This window comes from Convolutriloba macropyga, chromosome 4 (genome assembly GCF_964194025.1).
Source record: "Convolutriloba macropyga chromosome 4, txConMacr16.3, whole genome shotgun sequence".
Lineage (NCBI taxonomy): Eukaryota > Metazoa > Xenacoelomorpha > Acoela > Convolutidae > Convolutriloba > Convolutriloba macropyga.
Window position 1 is genome coordinate 15,325,060 of NC_134471.1, and position 23,793 is coordinate 15,348,852.

Below are 23,793 nucleotides of genomic sequence, written 5' to 3' on the forward strand. Positions count from 1 at the left end.
TAGCATTTAGTAGCGTACTAAGCCTGGTCAAAAACTGTGAAAAGTTGTGCTAGCTTTTCAATTACAAATATTGCACTAATAAATATATTTTTCTTTTCCATTACAGACCCGCCAATTACTTCATTTATATAATATAATGGCTCGGTGCTCATTTTGTGGCGGGGCTAAAATGGCAAAGGTGCAAAAAAATTTTAATCTCAGTAAAAATTAATCTAAAATTGAATTAAAAAAATTGTAATTAAATTGCACATGCGGTTAATTTAAACAGTGAAACATTAGGCTGCAGTTTTTACAAGTTGCACAAAAATTCTTTCAGGTCTTATTATCTATTGCTTGGACAATAGACTGTGAAATTGTACGTTCTGTGTGAATAGAAGAAAACTACTTTTTGCCGTGGCGTTCTTTGACACATTTGGTTGTTAAATTGTTTGGGTTTAAAGGTTAGTGGAGAAAATGGGAAGTTAAAGACTAGTTAGTGTAGGCGACAGAACAAAAGTGGGGAAAGGAACAGACTGATAGTTAATATAGTGTTTCCAATTAATTCCAGTCAACACTTTCAAAGTCAAGTTGGCCGATTTATAACCTACCTGTTTACCTGTTTAGTTTGAACACTTTTGTCAATAATTTATCCGATTTGTTACCTTGTTCTGTTTTTTTAAGGTGAGTTCTTATTGTTTCCACAAATCAAAAAAATAGTTAGTGGAAGCATCGGTGGAATTTTTCTGTTCTAAGGCATGGGCTTTCAGGTCAATAAATCTTTGAGACTAGTGGCCGTCAGGTTGAGCTCGTGGGACGAAATTACAGACAAATCTTTTTGCTTTGGAAGTCTCTTGTAGAACGCTATGGCATTAAAAAAAATTCATGTTTAATTGCTCTTGAACGAAGTTCTTAGCAATTATTGTAAACGTGTTGGTCTTTTTTCGCTTGACTATTTTGCGCTTTTCTTCTAAAACATTCTTTGACTTCTCGAGTGACTTTTTTACGCTTTCGTTCTTCATTTTTGAGTGATCTCTATTGCTCTCACTCCGAAATAAAGCTTGTTGCTAATATTAACTCGATTGCAGCATAGCAAACATAAGGGACAAATAGCCCAGTCAGCAGTGCATATTGTTATTAAGCGGGAAGTGATGGTGCGAATCCCGGTGTGGCCAAATGTTTTTCCAACTGTCTGTGGGTTTGAATCCAGGTCAATGGTTCGAATCCCGGTGGAGTCAAATGTTTTTCCACCCGCCTTTCGTCCGAGAGCAATTCTTCCAAGATTAGTCGTTTTTTTTACTGATACAAGTTTTAGTCGCGTTTTTCGTCGAGCAGTTGTTGCTGGCATTCATTGGTATCGTTTTTTGTTTCTTGGTGTAATAATGATAGTTCGGCCATCGTGACCCTTTTAGACCAGAAATATTTGAATAGATGCTTTCTATGGAAAATGCAAGCGGAATAGTTTTATAAATTTTCACCTATAACGGTGATTCGACTAGTAACTTTTTATAAATTACAATTTTTTAAAGGGTAAAAGCATTATATATCAGCGCCCTGTAGATGGCATAGCAGAAACTGTTGAATTTACTAGTGGAATTCTTAGTTCCTTGAGCGGCCTATCTTGGCCGTTGATTCCTTGAAGAATCCTGCAAGATCTTACGCAAGAATAGCTATATCTTGCGAGACAGAAAAATATAATATGTTTTTTGCAATACAAATTGGTCATCCAAGACATACTTTGCAAAAGATTTCAAAAAAATATATTTGTCACGACAGATTTCCTTCTCTTTTTTTGTTGTCATATGTCATTTTTAGAGAGAGACAGACGATATTCTCTTGCAGTGTTAGATTAAATACAACTGTACCATTCAAGCGGTCAAGTATAGGTAACATGACTCTGCTTCAAATTATTGAGATCTTCTGGCGTATATCGGGAACCACATAGATGTTATATCAGAGTTCTCGAGCGACTTCTACAGAGTCACGTAACCATGTTTAAAACACGCAACTTGCAAGTTTGAAGATGCCGAAAGATCATGGAAGTCATCTTCTGGTTATGACTTTGAGAACTTTTGGCATTTTAATTTTAACACCACAAACATTTGCAGTTGCGTGTTGTAAGTAACGTTTCATCATAATTGCAGCAACAATGATCCAATCTACTTGCGAACAAATTTTTCAGCAGCCTATCCAGAGAAATTAATTCGCTGTTAGAATTTTACAGGCTTTTAGCTGGGTAATATGCCGGCTTCTTAGAGCAGTATTTATAAATAATACTTAATAAAAGAAAAGTTTCAAAGTGCAAATTTACAGAGTATTTACTCAAAAAATTGCTGCTTGTTTTAAAGAATTGTTTCAAAAACACTCCTATTTCTGTTTTCCCTAAGTTCTACATAATTCGAACACAAATTAATATTATTTTTTACGAAACTGATTTTTTATTGACAAAACTACTTGCGGAAAATCCAGATCGATGTTGTCCAGTAAGCAGCAGTAGTTAGAATCCTACCTATAATTGAAACAAAGTGATTCGCAAAATTTGAGATTCTGCGAATTTACTTTGTGAACATCATGTTTTCAACAATTTTTTCAGTAGCATTCTTGTTTAATAGCCACCGTCAGCCTGTCGAAGGCTATTATTTAGGCACTCTCTAGTTGTTACGACATGAGGAGGAGTGAGTGTTGGAGAAGTACTTTTTTAAAATCAATTTTGTTGGAGTGGATTTTGAAGCAGGAAATGAAACGCGTGAAAAAATTTGAAGTGGTTTAAGCGCTCAACAAAACTGAAGAGTGGGACAAAAAAAGAATGGTTTTTTGTATTTGGGCCAATTAACTTTTTTAGCTCTATTAGTTCTCTTAAAATTAAAATAATGATCGAACTTTTTCAAGAAATTTTCAGTTCAATTTGTTTCTAAACGCTTCTTGCGCTCAAACTTTTATAGAATTTGGGGAGGTCGATGGTTCAAATTAGCTCTTTTAATTGTTTTGGTAAATTTTGGATTGATTTCATTTTATATATGAGTTCACTTTGGCAGAGATAATTGAGTGATTGTAAGCAAATTTTAGCCAATTTTTGTTCCTTTTTGCTTGTTTTCGCTTAATTTCTCCTGATTTTAAGCTGATAATTGTTTTCTCATAGAATAATTGTGAAGTAGCAGATTGGAAATGCTTGCATAATTTGTAGCCCTAATATTTATTTTTTTGTTTTCCTTCATTTACTTTCACCTAATTCCGTTTTCTCATCCTACATTCTTTTTGCTGGTTTTCTGTGTATTTGATGTCGTTTAATGAATGAAAGCTGAACATGTCGCAAGGTCTCTCCAATAGTTGTTTTGGAGTAGCAACTTATGAAGAAGTTTTCATTAGATGCTTTATCAGCTTTTCTGTTCAGATACTTCTTCAATGTTCATTTTCCTGTTATCGTTCGATAAGTGATTATTGTTGTTAAGTATGGCGTTGAATAGATGCCCACAACTTCTCAGCTGGCTACTAGAGCGCTCCTTTTCTTTTGTTTACTATGTCGAATAAAAATTTGTTTCGCTTTACCTCGACCTTTTGCAAGAATTCTTTCTGACTTCTCTAGGCTGGTTTCATTCTTCACCCATTCTTCTCACAGTGTTTCTACAAAACAGTTGCTCAGCAAAACAAGCTAAAATATACAAAATCGGTATCGAAAAAAGCAATCAAAATAGAAACGTGATAAACCCATAAAGCCCAAATTAAGATGCCCGCTACTTGAATTTTTTTCTTATAATATTTTAGTTTCCATCTCTAATACTCATTGATATGCATAGTGGCGCCTACAATCTCTGATTGAGACGCAAGATGATGTCTAACAATGGAATCAAATCAAAATTGTTTGCACTTTAAAAATGATTTTGCACATCAATCAATTTTTTCTATTTCTCTTGTTTCTTCAATCCTAATAGGGTTTATGGGTTTATGAGAATCACTTCGTGTCGTTTCTCGAATTCGTCTTGCGGCTACGGTTTTTTAAATTTGTTTCACTTTTGATCACGTTTTTTGTTTTACACAAGTCACAATTTTCATGTTTGACTCGTGACTTCCTTCACAGTGCTTAAGGTTATCAAAGTTCATTAAAGCGATTGCTAGCTGGCATTAGTATTATGCTTAATAGCATTCAGTATAGAAGCTGAATTAAGTGTAATTGTTGGGTCTAACTGAAAGTGCGCACCGAAATAGAACACTTTTTGAAGCTTAGGAAAGAACTCTGTCGATTTCTATCCCTTGTTTTCTTCTGTTTCAATCCCGATATGCGTCAATAATCGGGTCAACGATGGGACTATTTTTCGTCTATGTTTCACTTTTTCTTAAATTGTACACGATTCGAATGCAAATCAATATATTTTTTTGCATGAAGGAAATGAACAAAAACGACTTGCAGAAAATCCAGATAGACTTTTACCAGTATCCCCTAAGCAGCAATAAGTGGAATCATACGTTGAATCTGGTCGACTTCCTCAAGTCCTCAGCTTTTGATGCAAGCATTTATTGTAAGTTCCAGGTTTTTTGGATCAAAGTGAACAGATTTCATATAGGCAAATATCTGTCTGGATTTTCTCCATAGGTATTTTTTGTCAATTTTCCAATAATGTTTCCGAAAATTTTCTTCAGAAACAAGTAATTTACTGTATATTTTGCTATTTATAGGAGTGATTTTTTTAACGAGAGTATAAGAGACCGAAAATTGCAATTTGGTGTTATACCATTTTGAAAATGTATAGGTACAGAATATTTTCAATGATGCAATTTTTCGTGTTCGAAAAATACTTTTTTATAGTAGAAAATTCCATTGCCAGGACATGTTTGGAAACGGACCCTCAGAGCATTTTGAGCCGGAACAGTAATGATATTATACAAATTGAGACAAGAAAACACAAAAGATATTAAAAAATTGTCAAAATTTAATCAAAATTGTCAAACCAGTGATCCGTCAGTTATTATACAAAAAATTTTAGTGAGAAAATTTTTGGTCTCAATGCTTAAGATTAGCTTGAGTCCGAGCATCAGTAAGATACGTTTTGTTTACTTGTTTATTGTTTATTTGTTTGTTTTAGTGATGGCAAGATTAGTAAAGAGGAGATGAAGACGTACTTCAAGACCGCCAACAGTGTGATGTTGAGGAGTGAGTTCAAACACGACTTCCACGAACACACCTACTTCAAACTCACATTCTGTCAACACTGTACAGGACTGGTCAGTACTCTGAATATAATATTGATAACACTGTACAGGGCTCTTCATTACTCTTATATTGACAATTAACACTGTTGTACAGGACTGGCCAGTACTCTGATACTCTGAATATAATATTAATATTTATGACTTTTATCTCTCATCAGACTCATTGCGACCATGGTCCAGACTATGTCCAGACTCTGGTTTTTGATCAGACCATTCTGCGACTACTGTCAAACAATAACGTCTTAAATTCTTGATGTCAACTCAATAAACTCAACCCATTACAACTCCAGAAATTTAGACAAAAAGTTAAATATTTCAATCTATTTTGACTTTGATTTAGTTTGTCTCAAGTTCCAGCAGCTAGAATAATTTCAGACTAAATTTGTTTTCCGAGGATCCAAAAATCTGCACAACTGTTTAAGTTTGATTTTTTGGACCCTAGCTGTCGAAAAATTTTGGAAATGCAGTTCTTACACTATTTTTTTTGTTTCTGTAACTGCCCTAACCTATTACAGCTAACAGTTCAGTTTCTAATAAGTGGGGTTTACTCAATTATAAAATTAGCACATTTGATCATTGCTTATTGACTTGGACATTAGGTACTTGTGAAAATTAATAAATTTACCTTACAGAATATGCTCTATTTCAATAGCTTTGCAAATGAATAATACTCAATTTCGCAAGTTACTAAAATGTTGATGTTATTATCAGATGATAAAATATACTTGGCTCTTCATTTGAAAAAAGCAACATTTGAAAAAAGCAACATAATAGAAAAAAGCAACATAATAGAAATGGAACTGCTGGGTAGAATAAGCTACGACAGAGACAGACAAAAAATTAGTTTTTTTTTCTGTAAACCATTAATTGTTTTCAGACCAAATGTTCTGCCTACTTTTAAACTTTTAAGCTCTGTAACTCAATCCTGCTTTAAAACAAGGTATGCAACATAACAAATTTGTTAAAACTGACATATCATGAACACAAAAAAACAGAACAAGTTAAATTGCAATTGCAAAAACAAGTTAAATATGTTTTAAAGATCTAACAAGCATTGTTTTTAAACATATTTCTATCACCATTTACTGGAGGGAGTTTAGTTTTTAAGACTAGCGTTTTTTTTTCTAACTAACAGCCCAGAAAAGTATACAGAGTTGCGGCTTGCAATTTGAAAACTCTAATCAATCAACAAAAAATCTAATGCTTTTCTTAGTGACCGTTACAAAAGTTTTTCTTCAAACAGGCCCTCTAGGCAACAATATCCAGAAATTAAACTGATCATCGATAAATGTGAGTCTAATTGTTGTAAGTCAACAAAAATTACATGAACTAATATTGAATTCAAGATATATTGTACAAATTTTAAGAACTAAAATTAATAATTTCGACAGGTGAGGAAGCAAGGTCAAAGGTCTATCCAGTAATTTAACAAAAATGAACAACCAATGAACAGGCAATCTAAATTTTCAGTATCTTTTGTATCACTAATCCGTTGCAAGCGATGAAAGACACGAAACTGTTTTTTACAAAGCAAGACTTTTGGAAAATTTCATCTTATTAATAGATAGATAACATAGTAGGTCGATTAAAATAAACACTTTTCGAGAAACAAGCTAACAATGTGAAACATTAATTTATACTATTCCACATATCTCGAAGCTTTCTGAGCTGGAAATCAGAATCGACAATTACATTGCCCGTACCTTTTTTCTGGAACAAGCACACTCTTGATATATATCATTTTCCGATAAAAATTAATAATAAGTTCAGGAAAATGTTTCAGTTTTCGGCCAGGTTTTGTTAATAGTTACAGAGCGTTTGAAGAATCTACTGGATGTGTTTTTTGATAGTTCCTATCTGCATTTTAAGGTTGTCAATATCACAATTTCATTAAATAGCTGTTGATCTGCAGCGTATTTCAAGCATTAAAGCGTCTATGATGTGTGAAAAAGCCCGAAATTGAATTTGTAAGCCTCAATTTTTTCTCAGAAATGGAGAAGAAAAAGTTGGTTCGTTTATCGACTCATTTTTGTTAGAGCTTTTCAGGGATGCCATTTTAAAATTTTTTCTGAAAATATCGATCAGCCAAAGTTGTCAAAACTGTTAAAAGTCGGATGGGCTTAGAGTTCAGAAGAAGTGGAACAAATAACAAAGGATGCTCATCTGGATAGCTCAATCAATTTAGAGAAAAGTGTTCTGACCAGATTGATATCCAGGCATGGGTGTCTCAATAGCTACAACATAACTGAGGCAACTTTTTAATTGCTTTCTAACGAAGTTTGAAGCAATTATTGTAAATGCCTTGGTCTTTTTATGCAGAATTTTGGCATGGCCATTTTGACTATTGGAGTATCTTTTAAGCCCGTGACTTTTCGTTTTGCGAGAGCTAAATTTCTCTCTCATTCACAAGCAGCTGAATTCAAGCGGTGGCAGTTCACTGCTCAAAGTCAAATGAAAAATGCGCCACAATAGGTATAATTTTTTCACTTCAAATTTTATTATTATAACCTCTGGATCTTTTCCGTTTGTGCCCCCCCCCCAGCTTAGTGGGCACGTAATATTTGCACCCCCCAGATGCACGTGCATAAATTTATACATAATGATTTACTATGTAATGGCACGTGCTCTGTAACTGGGGGGCGCATAACGTACTGGGGGGCACAAACGGAAAAGATCCTAACCTCTAATGACGCCATTTGTCATCTGAAGCTCATCTTAATGAATTTTACTACTCCCCCCCCCGAACCGAATGAAGCAGGCTGCTATAGATTCCAGCTCCCACTAATCGTTCGAGAGCAATTCCTCAATTATACTTAAAATTGCTTAACGGCCAACCGATTAGTTTTTGTAACCGTACAGAAGAGACTCGGTCGAAGATATTTAGATTCCTCGCCAGACAATTTTAATTGATTTTGCAATGTGGGAGAGGGGCAATGGGGAGAGGGGTTCAAAAAAGCTACATTTTATTAATAACGACCCAATTTTAAGAAAACTCACTTGAAAACGGGCCAGTCGGCCTAACAATGCCATCCCTCTCTGGTGCCCCATACTCTGATAGATAAAAAAGTTTTTATTTTTTTGTTTGTCAATTGTAACACCTGGACACGATTAATTATCGATGTTGAAATCGATCGAGCGTTAAATTTTTAAGCTCTGGGGCGTGATCAAACAAGGCGTACGGTGTCGTATCTGTGGCCTGAATGCACACAAACACTGTTCTTCACACATTGTTATGGAGTGTCGCAACCACAGGCAACAAACGACAGCCACCTCAGCCACAAACAACCCCCCAACCAGCCAAAACAACAATAGCAACAACTGCAGTAATGAGCAGTCAGTACCTGGGGGGATGGGAACGAACACTAGCCAATCAGGAACTGCCAACAGGTCCACAGGTAAAGTTGACCTGATCATAAATAGTAATATTACCCGCCTTTCTTATGCATTGCTAGTTATAAAGGTTAGCGAGTTAGTTTTCTGAACGGACTCAACAGCTTCAATTTTCTGAGGTCATTTGTTACTTCTCATAAATAAAGTTAGGATAGATTTTCAGGTTGAAATTCAAAACTTTCTTATCTGTAATCCTGTTCTTTTGACCTTTACCTGTCGCTATTCAATTCCTGTACACACGCTTCATGATGTTCAAATGTACAGTGCTGGATTTACGGCTAACCGCGGACATAATTTTTTTTAGAAATTTTGGAATTTACTCGCAAACTTATTTTAACTTTCGCAATGAGTTTATAAAATGACTTCTGCATTCACTTTTTAAATCTCGTTTGAGCATTTAAACCCTAAATGAATTTTACTACAGTTCAACCAATCTAGAATAATAATAATATAAATTGCTTCAAGGACATAAGATGTTGCAACTGAAGTCAGGAAAACTTTGAATAGACGCCCTCACCGATATCAGGCGGCTATTATAGCGGTCCTATTTTTTACAGTCCAAAAGATTTGTAGTTTATTGGTGTGCTGTTTTTTTCATGATCTGTTCACACTTCCGGTTTTTGTTGCTTTTCTCCAGGCCTTTTCGCTTAGTCGCACAGATCACACTTTTCAATAGCATGTGAGTGATTCGTTATTGGGGTCAATTTATCGACCGACTTCAGTTTTAAGCTATCGGTTTCACTGGCTCAGATACCATTCGTTTTTGAGTGGTTTTGAGTAAATTTCCATATCTTGCTTTCACTTGTTATTCTTTTTGTCACTTTTTCTCCTAACGGATTTGCTAACGTTTTTTGACATTTTAATTATTAATTTATAATTTAATTAACTATTTTAGCATTTAATTGTGTTTTTTTTTATTTAATGCCACTATTTTTCGAAAAGATTAGTGTTATCCCCACACTTTTCATTTTGAGCCTTTTTGCTTTGTCTGATTTTGAGTTCCTCAAGTTTGTGGTATTGTGTACTCTTTTTAAGAACCTCTAGCGCCATTATTTATATAGCGTATACTTGTTAATTGTTCCGACCTTCTTTTTTTTTGGGGGGGGGGAGTGAACCAATTAATCTTTTATCTAAAGTTCCTTAAAAGTTATAAGTGAACCTATAAAAAGCTTTCAGTTGTTATATAATGCCTCTTATAACTTTGAAAATATTTGTTTTAAGAGAATGTCAGTGAAGTTTTGAAATTTGCCAATTTTCTTTTATGCCTTTCCACATGTAGTTTAGACTCAATGTATACAGGACAAAATTCATTCCAAGTGAAGCAGAAAAAACTTTCTATTGTGGTTTTACGTTTGACTAAGGTTTTCGTGGCTTTCCTACAACAAAAATTCGCAAAATTTAGTGGTTTTTGCTTATTTGCCAATATTTGAGGTTGTTATTAACCACATCAAGAGGATCCAATTGGCTTTGAGAGAATGTGCTAAAAATTTCAATAAATAGTCATAGTTTTAGTGGCTGCGAAATTGTATTGTCGCAAATTTTTTTTAGAGTTTTTTTTTTGTTTTTGCTTCTAATTATCGATTTTTTGTTGTTGTTCGATGGCATAATCTGGTCATCCAAAGTTTTCGACACTGGTCAAAATTTGAGGTTCTTTTTGTTCTCTTTTACAAAAAAGACCACTTGAATAGAAGACCCAGTGAAATTCAATTCAAATGAGAGTCAGGCAAAACATTCGAACCATTTTTGTTATATTAGAGTTTTTAATGGCTTTCAAGGTCTTATTATTTTAATGGCTTCAACACTGGTTTCGATAAATTGTTTGTGAAAGTGTTCTGTCCATATTTGTTGTTCTTTGTCGCCTAAAGATTCGTTGTCAATAATAACAAGCACAAATGGCTTCACCAGCAGTTGTAAGTTATTCTGTGTTTATTTTAAATTGATAGTTAAGCGGTTTGTTGTTAATGGATTTTTAGAAAACGTTTGTTTTAGAAAGCTGTGGATTTTTGGACTTTGTCATTTTTATCTTATTTCTGTCAGTTTTTGTTGCTTTGCCTCGTTAACTACAGGTCGCATACTTTTTCTAAGCAACGAAGATCCAGTTTTTTTAATGGTTTTTTAATCAACGGTTTCTTGGTTTTGGTACTACGCGTTTTTATCAGAAAAGTGTGTTTTTTGGATAATTTCTCATTTCCGAGTTTTTTGTTTCTTTGCCACATTATCGCACAAATGTGGTGGCACAATTGGCGTTGAAACACGCAAAAGTGAAATTATTTAAGGTTCTTCAAGAATAGTTTATGGTTTTACGCTTGGGGCACAACTTTTGTGTTAAATTTAAATAGTGTTTTTTGCTTTTTGTCGTTCTGTTTGTAGTTGTCTGCCGTATCATGGAAAATAACAGGTCTCAATTGCTTCCCATAATTTAACATTTTTAGTGCTTTGAATTGATAATTTTTAGTTTTAATCAATTTGAAAGTGTTTGTTTTCAAAAAAGAAACGTATTTTTGAACTTTGCACTTTTTGCTCTTTTTTTGTCGGCTTGTTACCGGGTCTCAATATCGACAGGTCTCATATCTTATCTAATGAAGATTGAATGAAGTACAACTCAATGTTTTCAATTCAAGTTTGATCTGATTCTTTTCGTTTTGTTATTAAGTGTTTTGTATATAAGGACATCGAGTTTTGGTCGTAATTAATGTTTAGCGTTTATTTTATTCTTATGTTTGTCATGTCCAGGAGTCTCGTTAAGGGCAACTGTCATCGGCCCCATAATCCAGCATTATTGTTTTCACTTAGTTGTTTGTTGATCGATATGTATTCTATATCTCATTTGGTGGACAATGAAATGAGAACGTGGATGGGCGGGGTTGGAATATTATGTGCGAAAGCACATTACCGAGCCTCCTTGTTGTCTTGCAAAGTATAGTTTTGAAACTGAAAATATTTAATCATTTGAAAGAGTTTTTATTTTCACGCATATAGGATCATGTGCTTGCTGGTTTTCATTCTGGAAAGAAGTCATTAGCTCAGTCAATTAGGATTGTAATTCAGGACTTGTTTTTAACTTTGTCTAACAAAAATTTGCTTAGCTTCATCTGAATTAAAAGCTTGTTCTACATTTTGGGTGAAATAGTTTGACTTCTCTAGGCTAGTGTCTTCTTTGCTCTTTATAATCGAAGCTCTGAAGCGCGTGAAAGCAATCTAGAATAAACGTATTTAAAAATGTTTCAAAATACTAAAAGTTTTTAAATGCCCGCTGCGTGAACTTCGTTTTGCTGCCATCTCTAATGCTTATTGGTATTTTCACTAGCACTTTTACTCTTGCATTAAGAAGTTTGAGGAGTATACCCCACTACGAAGTGAAATAAAAATATTAAGCCTTTTTAAAAGCTTTTGTACAAAAGTCTTTTTCAAATTTTTTTTTCGGTTCCGTCAATCACAGTTTGGAATCGCTGCCGGCTATTTTTGAGCAATCAGCCTGGTTTTGCACATTTCGGCAGCACCTGCGCGTTTTTGTTTGCGTTTGGTTCTAAACAAACATTTTCAGGTGTGTTGTATGGAGTTGCGCTGGCTCTTGATTTCGTGATGTGTGTTTTTAAGGTGGAGGGTAGATCACTAATGTCTTCGATTTTCACATAACTTACTTCAAATACTTCCTGATATTTTTGACGGAGATAACGTTCGCTTTGCTCACAAAAAAGTTCCTTGCTCTGCTATTTTTTTCCAATTGAACTATCTGACATGGTAAATAACAAGTAGTACTAATGTTTATTCCAAAGTGTTCAATATTTATATTGAAGTGTTCTCATTTGATTTTTAATAGGGCGTTTAATTTTCTCTAAAATTTTTTAAAAAAGGATGTTTTTGACTTCCGGTTTTCTTTGTACAAAACTAATAAATTTGCACCTTCAAAATTTATTTGGTTTTATTAATTTAATATGTTTTAAATGAACTTTTCATGGAGTTAAGATGATAAGATGACGAGCTTTACGTTTTCCGCTCTAGTGATATTTGGGTTCATTGTTAGATGATCTATTAGAATCTCTTATTTGAATTGGGATTTTGGTAAAAGTCTTGATTAGTACCACCGTTTTGGGTTTCAATCAGACGTTGTTGGTCCGTTCTGAACTAATGCTTCCGACCAATAACTTACTAATCCATTAAGAAAAAAATTCAATAATTTAAATTTTTTTAATATCTGTATGATTTCGGATTTCAAGTGCAGCAGAAGATCTTGGTGTAATTCTTTCGTCTAATTAAGAATTTGTTTAGTATTGAAACGAAACACTTTCCCAAATACCACCTCTCCTTGACTCTCAGAACGGAGCCAAAAAAGTTAAACAGATTTACAAACAGCAGCACCGTTATACAGATATTTTTACGGTTAGAACTTCAGACAATAAGTAAACTTTTAAAATATTTTTGTAAAATAAAAGTGAGATGTTAGTTACCAATAAATAACTTTACAGAGATTGACAGAGAAGCAACTTCTAGATATATTTTAAAAACACAGACCAGGGGGCATAAAACAATAAAAACCTTATAGGTAAAATCGTTAGAAACAAACGATCCACAAGGGACGAAAACATTGACGTACACCAGCCACGACTTCAAAAATAGCAGAGTAACGGAAGCGGACTCAGCTAAATCATCAAGTCAAGTCTTTTGAAAACTCTTCTCAGAACTCAATGAGATGTTGAAGATTAATTGTTATAGATAAGACTGCTGCAGTTGTTGTTCTTTAACTAACTGTTGTTTGAGAAAACAGCCTGAAAACTGCTCTGTATCTTCCATTTTTTGTTACAAATCCCAAAGAATTAAGAGGAGTCGAAGATCTATTAAATGGCGTGAGTTACGCGATGTAAGAAAACTGATCAAAGATACCCTGCAAATAAAAACAAACAAAATTTGAAACAACAATTGGATGCGAAGACTGTACTGAACTACACAGCCGGAAATTTCGAACTGCACAAAACACCATTGACCAAATGGAGGGGGACATGGAGCTAATACAACCGGACTTAACTTGTGATCAAAAGTGAAGCGATGCCGCCCTGCAAGAACGATTTGATTCGAGCACAATAGTCCGAGTCAATAAAGCCTTTCATTATCTTCTCGAAATTCAGATTTAAGGTTTAGAGGAAGGGCTTGCTGTACCCTTCTTGATAGCGAAGAATGAAATTAATTAAGTTTTGGGGATTTAAAATGGAACCACCCCCCCCCCCCCCTCCCCGTTAGTTATTGCAGCCTCGAAAAGTGCAAACATATTTTTTGGATCTATTCATCCACAAAGTGCATACATATTTCTTGCGAATTTTCGGATCTATTCTGTTTCAATGACCCCCAGTTACAAATTATATGTTGTTATATATCACGTTACTATGTACGAAAATAGCACGTGCGCCTGGGGGTCATAAAAAATTTTTGCTCAGAAAGCTTGGGGGGGGGGGGGAGCAAAACAGAATAGATCCGAATTTTCTAAAATGGACAGATGTTACATTTTGGCATTTAATTACTTGAGAATTTTTTTTTCTCATTGAGCAATAAGAAGTGAGTTCGGAGTGACTTTCCTTGCTTCATCGTTTTGTTATGTAAACAAAAAAAATTATGTAAACACAAAAAAACACAAAATTTTAGCCATAATCTGCTCTGGCTGAAGACTCGGAATTGAAAAATTTTTTTTCTTAGACAGTAAAATACATAATAAGTAAATTTTTTTTCAACAGATGAGGCCAGTCTCTATTTTCTGAAAACTCCTTTCCTATTTGATATGGTTTGATTTGGTTAAAATTTCGATTCTCATTTTCACTGCAACGCGTGTGGAACGATTTAACAGGTTTAACAAACGAATGAAGGGTTGCTGCTCTACTTCCATCTCAATTTTTTTTCTCTGGTGGACTACAATGGAACATTTTGTGCCGCGCCCAGACTTAAACGATCCGTCTTGTTATACATAAAATACAAAACTACAATAACTTATCGATAAAACAAAATTAAAATATCGTTCCATCAAATGTATTACCGACAGAAACGACAATTTTTCAGATGAAGTGGTTTAACTGAAGCGCGTTATAACTTTAAGAAGTTATAAAAGAAGTTTACGAATGATTTTTGTCAGACAGCCATAGCTGGTTTATTTTTGATTAGTTTTGCAACTTAAATAATTCAAAACTTTTTAACTGTCAAACTTGGGAATGAGTCTAATAATTGCTCTTAGAAGCATTTTTGAGGTGAAACGCGACAATATTGTTTGTGAAAAAGTGCTGTTAGAAATTTCTATCGAATCAGTAGTTTCTAAGAAAAACTCCTCCCGAACTGCTTAAAATTTTTTCTTGCATCTGTTACCTCAAAAATATTTCTGTGTGTGTGCGATACATTCCTAACACGATCTATGGCAATTTTTGAACTTTCTGGGCCAAAGACAGACTTAAACAGAAGCCGAATTGTTTTCATTTCACTTCAATTAATTAAATATTTTTAAGGGAATGCTAAGCCGCCATTTATGGTACCAGAATGTCTATAAAAAACCTCAAAGCTCCGTACTTTCATCTATTAAATTCCCATGTCTTAATTTTTTTTTCAGTTTTACGCAAGTCTATTGTTATGTAGCAGCCGAAATGCTCAATTTTCTGTATGTCAACTTTTGTTAGTAAAACAATCGAGTAGCCTAATTTGCTACAAAAAATGACGTTGAATGAGCTCTTAGTTCGTTCAATTCAATTTTCTTTGAACGAAACTTAAGCTTAACTTGTCTCCGTTTTGTACATTGAACACTGGTGTCACCAATGACAGTAAATTTATTGTTAACTAAACTGGTCAGTCGATTAACCAGCCTAACCAGACTAACCAGACTAGCTAAGCATATTTTCGATGAAGTTAAACAAAAGGGCTCGAAAATCACCCGGAGTGTGCACTATCATAGTCTATTAAGGTCGGCTATCTTGCAAGATTTTGCAGGAACCTTGAACGAGTCTAGCAAGGTTGTACTCAGATATGCCAGAATCTTGCAGCATAAGCGTCGATATTTAAAATTTTTCTAAGATAAGCGTCGATATTTAACATTTTGTAAGATAAGTGTTGAAGTCTGATGAAGCCAGATAAACGTCTGATTGTTGCAAGGGTCTTTCTGGAACCAGGCTCGTATCTAGAGAAAGAAATCTAAGTTTATTTTGAGTGCGAGTTTTTTTAGTTTAAAAACTCAAACACTAGAGAGTAATGCTCGAAAAAGGGCACTGAGAGGGAGATAAGTCCCTGGAGGGCAATTGGATTGTTTAGAAGAATGTTGTTACTTGTCTCCACGATCCAATAATATTATATCTTGCAAACAGAATTTGACCTTCAGCGTTGATAAACTCTGTCCTTTAAACATTGGCAAGCAAAATGTCACAACCGAAGACGACAACAATTTTTTGATATTCTGAGCATGCTTTTTGAAAATTTATTTTTCGACACCTATCTAGCTACCATATTAAAAACTATCAAGGTTTTTTAGAGAAAAAAAATTAAATTCAAGCTCTTTGTCTTTTAATCCTTGGCAAGAAAATGATAAAGTGTTGCAACACAGAAGACAAAAACAACTTTTTGATGTTTTGAGCATGCTTTTTTAAAAACAGATTTTTCTACACTTATTCAGCTACCCGTCTAGGAATTAGCAAGATTATTTACATGAAAAAATATATATGAATGAATTGTTGAGAGATAAACAATAAATTGAGCTGAATAAAAAGAATAAACTCTGCAAATAACCGAAAATGTTGGTGGAAAACTATGATATGCAGGAGCAGCTAAACTTTTTAGTTAAATAAAGTAGAATGATAGGAATTCATCAAGAGCTTGAATCAGACAAAAAGTGTTATGATGTACAAGAAGAGTAGTTTGTACTGGAACTGTAAAAAGCGCTAAAATTTTCAAAAGTTAATTAGTCACTTTATCAATTAAGCAAGAACAAACACAAACTCTGGATCCGTGGGTGGTTGATAGAAACAGCTTCAGAAGTGTATAGGTTTTGTTTGCGTATTGGTAATGGCAATAATGGATATTGCGTGCTGGGACTGAAATAATAAACAATAGTGAAACTCATCGTCAGTAAACGCTTCCGATAAATCCAACCATTGAACACTGCAAGTAAGGTACCAGAGCAACTCAAGCAACCAGAAATCAAACACCTTCATAATAGTGTCTTCTTGGATCAAATTTACTGCGTTCAGTAACCCTCTGTTAAAACTTTGTATTACTTTTTGTTCTGTCCACGTTTTAAAATGAGATTACCGTAACGATATTTCATAGAGCATCGGAAAAAGGTAAATCCAAAGGAATCTAAAATGAAAAGGAGCAGATTCTCTATAACATATAATTGGGTTAAGCAGTCTGGCGAACATATTGGAATTTAACACAACACTACTGCTACCTTCTACTGCTATTGCCTACTATGCCTACTACTACTACTACCTACAACTACTATCTACAATTAGTACCTACTACTACTGCTACATATTAGTACTACCTACAACTTCTACTAGATCCTATTACTAACTACTACCACTAGTTATTGGTTCTAAGTTACACTTGTACCTACTACTACTTCCTTTTAATACCTTCAAATATTACCTATTGTTTACTAACTATCTACAACAAAGTGTTTTTGTTTTTCTAAAAAATGAAAACAATTCCTATCTCTAGAGACTCGTTGAGCATAAACAACAGAAGCTTTTATCTATCTCAAAGTAATATGCCCTGACTGACACAGACCGATAGAATTTACCGGCGAATATTTACAACAAATCATTAAGTGTTTGAAGTTTTTTCAAAGATATAAAAAACGCTGAAGCTTTGTCGAATACATTAACCCAGTAATTTTCAACTCAATGTTAATTTGTTAATTAACAATTAAAAAATCCATGAATGATATTTAATTAATTAAATCAATGTAGGGTTTTATTGCTTAGTGAACCAGTCTAATTTTTAGAACTTCAAATAAGTTTTATTGCTATGTTCTTTTTTTGAAAAGCAAATTTTGTACACTTTTTTTCACTTATGAGGGATCAGTCATAAGCCTTTTTGTTCAAATGCTGTTTTTTTGTTAATTCAATGATTGACGTCTGATACCATTTGCAATTAATTGATAGAATGAAACGCAAACTCTTTAAAATTTCTAATATGAAGGATTGTTTAGCGTAAACATTGACTGGTTCACAATGTCTATTTATAATATCAACTTTATAGAAACAAGCTTGCTTCAAAACTCCATAGTGTGTACCTTAATGGAAACAAACAATTTACAGGGTACCTACATAATCCAAAAAACAGGTTTTACGCTATATAGTTGTTTCCGTATGTTTATTCAGAGTCACCTGTTGTTTCAGTTGTTAGGTAATACACAATTTTTTTTGAATCCTTACGTTTCAAATTTTGTATAGACTGAAAAGTGCTGGGATAGCTTGCCATGTGTTAGTTGAGTTTCATATTAACCTTAGCTTTGGCTCAGTATGTGTTCACAGCTAAGATTGTAATTGTGAACTTTTTATTCATTAAAAGTTTAGCGCTACATGATTTTCCAATTTTTGTTATATTAACTTCTTCCTAATTTTATTAAATTTCATTTGGTCATTGTTTATCTGAAGAAAATTAAAATTAAATCAACCTCATGAAACGTTTCTCAACAAAATTAAGTTAAACAGTCTTCTTGGATTTATGAGCTCAAACAAAAACCTTAAAATTAGGTGTTTAGGTGAACAAATTGTGTTTGTTTTCAACGTCTGCTTACACCCAATGGTTTCCGAGAAGTACTTTTTGCGGAATTTGAAACGAAATTCTTCTTTATTAGTGTTCAAAACTCAACAACAGGAGACGGTATGGCTTTGGATAAGCATGTATAATATAATTGTGAAACCTGGCCAATCACTTTACCTAAATGTTGAACCATTGAGTTCGAATTCGAGTTTGTGATCTAAAAATAGTATTCAACGATAATTGACTTTTTAAAAACAAAAAGACCTCTTTTTTAGTATTCAAAACTCAACAATCGGAGGCGGTATGGATTTCGATAAGCAAGTATAATAAAATGGTGATGCCTGGTCAATCACTCTACATAAAAGTAGAAGTTTTGAGTTTCTGTCTCAATTTATGATCTAAAAACACTATTCAAGGATAATTGATTTTGAAAAAAGACTACATTTAATACTAAAAACACAATAATCGGCGACCGTGTAACTTTGAATTACCAAATATAATGAAATGTGAAAACTTGGCCTATCTCTCTAAATAAAAGTCAAAGTTTGAGTTTGAGTTTGTGATCTAAAAATAGTATTCAAGGGATAATTAAGTCAAAATAGTTGGGTTGTGTTATAAAGTTGCGAACGCAAAACAATTGGAACACGTTCTCATAATCTATTTAAACTACAGCTATATATGTGTCAAAAAAGCGAAGGAGACCTTTTGGTTTCACTGAGCTTTTCGATATAGTTTACTATTTTATATAGAGTATATTCACTTGGTCTATTATGTAATCTTTACTGCACGAGTTCTACAAGCGTTCCGAAAGACTATAATTTTGCATTTTTCCGTAGAAAAGAACAGAAAAAACGCATGATTTTCCGAAATAAGCAGAGTTGACAGTAATTTTACCAGTAATTTTTTGAAAAGAGCGGTCAGTGCAACTTCTTAAATGATTAATTTTCTTTGGAGAATGTTCGGCTAATGAACTCTAAATATAGCAAAATAACTAATGTAGAGATACTTTTAAGTCATGACCACATTAGGTAACAGTTAACACAACTAACTGTGATTTTTTGCTACCAAAAAAACCGTCAACACAGACAGTAGAAATCAGATTAGGGGCTTTGATGCCATCGTTAAACTGACAAGTAAATTTCTACATTCTTTTGGTCAATTTGGAAAAGGTTCCAGTATTAAAACCTTGGTATCCTTATAACATTAAGTTCAAAGTTTAAAGTATTCAAAATTTTCGGAAATTAGTGTTTTACTTTTCAATGTGTTAATAAGTATTCTTGGCTTTGTGTGCCTCGTTTTGATGGTATCTTATCGAAAGGGTTTCTATGTTTTCAAACGTTTATTTGTTATGGATGCTATGAAGAGTCGATTTGAGTTCTTTCGACTGAGTCAAAGACAAAAAAAACAGCAAAAAACAAATCCTCAAATCCTGATTATAGAGGCAATTAAGTTAATTTGGTTTTCAGGTTTTTATTGCAGTATTTTAATTTTCTCTGAGCGTAAACATTGTGAGAAATATGTAAAACTGTCTCTTAGAAAAAAGTTCCAGGTGGAATTTTACTACTATGTGTTTTGCTAAATGCCACTATTGTCAATAAAAACTATTGTAATTTAACATGATTTCTATCTTCATGAAAGTTTGTATCCTCTATAACAATAAATGGTAGTATCATTACGTACAAGAAAATGTTTCTTTACACTAGTAATCATATAGCAAAACCTTAACCTTCATTAAAGCTTTATTGATCTGCAATTTACGCTATGAAAAACGAATCAGTGGTTTCACAGGTAGTATGAAAACATTTTTTTCTCGGCGCTCAAAAAAGGAACCCCTAACGGAACTGCAAAATTAACAAAGGTATGAAAAGAAACGTTTTCCACGTTAACTTTGTTTTTTATTTGAAAGACTTAAGGTAAAACAATGCCTAGCTGACATAAAAAAGATTTAGACTATGCAAAACAAAGTTTTATAAGATTTTCTTGTCTAACAAATGTTTATATACAAGCTTATGTTTCATTACTACTTTAACAAATTTGTACTTTTAGGACCACAATGGTTTGCATGGAGGAAATTCATAAGAGAACGGACAAGTATTCACTTCTTGCATTTATTGGAAAAGTCGTTCTGATAGGTTAAATGCTTACTATTCTTGATACCATAGCTTTATGGAGTAACGAAGTTTTGCATTTGCGTTAATGAATACTAAGGTTTTAAAAATTTATGAATTACTTAAGTAACATACTGAAATACTTCAAATTGACACATAGCTTTAAAAGCTACTGAGTGAATTCTGTGAAAACCAAATTTTCCATGACAAACACAAGTTGTCGCACATGTATACAGAAAACACTAGTGCATACTTACGTCTATGGTTCAGGTTGAGCCCTTGAGCAAAACATGTTTGTTATCTACTAAAAGAAAACATGAGCAGAGGGTTTGTTATCGTTCCTCAAAATAAACCACGTCAATACTAAGCAAAAACAATAGTATTGTACAAATAACTTGATATTGAACGTACGACTTAGAACAAGTTACTGTATAACCTAAAAGCAATTGTAACCATGAAAGTCAAACAATAAGGCCAATAGGTGAATTTAAATAGAGTTGATTTGTCCTGTTTATTCAATTGCTTTATTTAAGTTAACGTTATACTGGAGCACACTGTGGGTCGAAATGTATTCCGTAATAATCATCTGCAAGCCTATGTACTCGCTCTCCTTCTATCTCAACGTTTGCTGCAACACAGTAGAGTTTTCTCATATACGCATTCTTGATCACAGACTAAAGAATACTTAACCAAACTAATAAAAGTGCCTTTAGCCGAAAACATTATGCAAGAATTTTGCAGAGCAGACTGAACTTCTCACACGCGTAGGGCAATTCTTCTGCTTTATGCCTAGCAATCAGATCAAAACCTTGAAATGTCAATGTCCGAGGTACATAGGAGAACCTTCAATCCATTTTACAATTGAAAAAGAATAAAGTTAATCTAACAGGTTTAGCAACTGAGGCCTCCTCAAAATGTTTTAGATATTCATTGGAAACTATTTGGCTAATTAGGTTAATAGAACGAATGCTAACATCCCAGCCCAAAGGTATAATTTACTGTTAACTGAATGACTTGCTTCTCAAAATAACATTTTAGCGTTTTCATTCTTGACTGGTATTCCATTAAGTTAGTGTATGCCAAAACCCAAACTCAAGTGCCGGTTTAACACTTATAATGTATCATATCCTAACGCAATTTGAAGGCTCATTTTAGCGCACAATTTTCTATCAAACTCGATATGAAAACAATATTGCCTTTATACAAAAAAAGAAAGGACAGTTCAATTTCAAGCTGGACTACCTTCGGTCATTGCCTCATACCCAAAAAATTTATTGACTTTGTGACTATATTGCCTAATATAACCGAAGAAGAAGATTATCAACAACTCAATCCCCTCGGAAACTGAAGTAACTTTTCAGCATATACCCAATCCTTTGACTTCTGACATAGGATCACTTCCCATGGACATCAAGAGCTTTTTGCCCATTTACGATTTCGAAAGTATGCCCCACTTCAGGAGCCATGAAGAATACTTCGCTGCTTTAGAAGATTTGGAAAATCTGTGGAAAAAGTTCGAATCATGTAGAAATGAAACCAAACTAACCACTGTTCACGATAAAATTGATCATATTACATCATCCACATCCGATGATAACAGAAAGACTGTGATATCTTTCATCTTAGAACGATTCCATAGCCTTCTCGAAGAAAACTCAAAAATTGAAGAAAACTTCCAGAAATTTTGCACTGAGCCATTGTCTAACAATGCTCTACAAAAGAGGAGCCATCGTGTAGTTCGAGGATGTGTACTTCACAGTGGAAATTTTCCAAAACGAATGAGATTCGATGAAAATGTGATGTGTTCATGTGACAATAACAACTAGATTTGAAAAATTCTTGTTGATTAAAGCTGATGAACTAGACGTTGGTTTTGAGTATTGAATTGTTTCCATTTATAACCTGTTATTTTGAAATGCTGTGCATTATTAAACTTCATTGTGTATGCTCATTATCCAAAGTTTAGTAGCTGCAAAACCACTCCTTTAAAATACAGTTTGTTGATTCAACATTATCCACGTCGGAGAAACCGAAAACGGTGTTCGGCCTGTTCAAAGGAGTAGAAAGTCAGAAATTTGTATGTTGTGGAGTAGGATCCCCAAACCGTAAATTGTTGTTCTGAAAATGTTGAAACGGATACGCGCAAGAGATTCGACGTTATAAAGAGCTGACGTTAGAAAACACCGCAACTTGTATTGATATAAGTAGAGCCGAAATCAAAAAATTGCTGTTAATTACCCTAAATTGTTAGTTGATTACTAAGAAAAATACCTGAGTGGGTTAATTGGTCTCATGTTCGGTTATGACAGTTTCATATCAAGTCCCAAGAGCCGCTGAGGCATGGCCATGGCCCGCGATGGTTTCAAGATAATTAATTTTTATTTCGCTTTCAGGCGATACTAAATTTTTTTTCTCAAATACTCGGTTATGATTGGTGAAAAATTTATTAGTCTCATTTGAGAAGCCAATTTAATTGGCCACAAAATTTATCTTAATTTATCAACTAATAATTTAAATAAAATGTCGGCTCTCTTTTAAATCGGCTCTTTTCACTTCAGCTCTCTTACAAGTCACCGTTTGAAACAAAAATTCAACCTGACCTCTTGATTTTTTATGAATAAAAAAACCTTTTTTGTGAGAAGTTCAGTCTGCTCTGCACTTTTTTTAGTTTGGTTAAGTATTCTTTAGTCTGTGATCAAGAATGAGTATATGAGAAAACTCTACTGTGCTGCAGCAAACGTTGAGATAGAAGGAGAGCGAGTACATAGGCTTGCAATTGTTTATTACGGAATACATTTCGACCCACAGTGTGCTCCAGTATAACGTTAACTTAAATAAAGCAATTGAATAAACAGGACAAATCAACTTTTTTTAAATTCACCTATTGGCCTTATTGTTTGACTTTCATGGTTACAATTGCTTATAGGTTATATAGTAACTTGTTCTAAGTCGTACGTTCAATATCATGTTATTTGTACAATACTACTGTTTTTGCTTTGTATTGACGTGGTTTATTTTGCGGAACGAAAAGAAACCCTCTGTTCACGTTTTCTTTTAGTAGATAACAAACATGTTTTGCTCAAAGGCTCAACTTGAACCATAGACGTAAGTATGCACTAGTGTTTTCTGTATACCTGTGCGACAACTTTGTGATGACGACTGTGTTTGTCATGGAAAATCTGGTTTTCACAGAATTCACTCAGTAGCTTTTAAAGCTATGTGTTAATTTGAAGTATTTCAGCATGTTACTTAAGTAATTCATAAATTTTTAAAACCTTAGTATTCATTAACGCAAACGCAAAACTTCGTTACTCCATAAAGCTATAGTATCAAGAATAGTAAGCATTTAACCTATCAGAACGACATTTCCAATAAATTCAAGAAGTGA

At 33.8% G+C, this 23,793-nt stretch overlaps 1 protein-coding gene across 1 annotated transcript in view; it reads left to right on the forward strand.

The window, feature by feature from the left end:
- The window catches only part of LOC142337992 (uncharacterized), a 188,544-nt gene that overhangs the window by 100,371 nt on the left and 64,380 nt on the right, over window positions 1-23,793 (forward strand). The window contains exons 11-12 of the mRNA XM_075387626.1: window positions 5,055-5,193; window positions 8,333-8,576. Of these exons, the coding sequence (XP_075243741.1) occupies window positions 5,055-5,193; window positions 8,333-8,576 (383 nt within the window). The remainder of the gene's footprint in view (window positions 1-5,054; window positions 5,194-8,332; window positions 8,577-23,793) is intronic.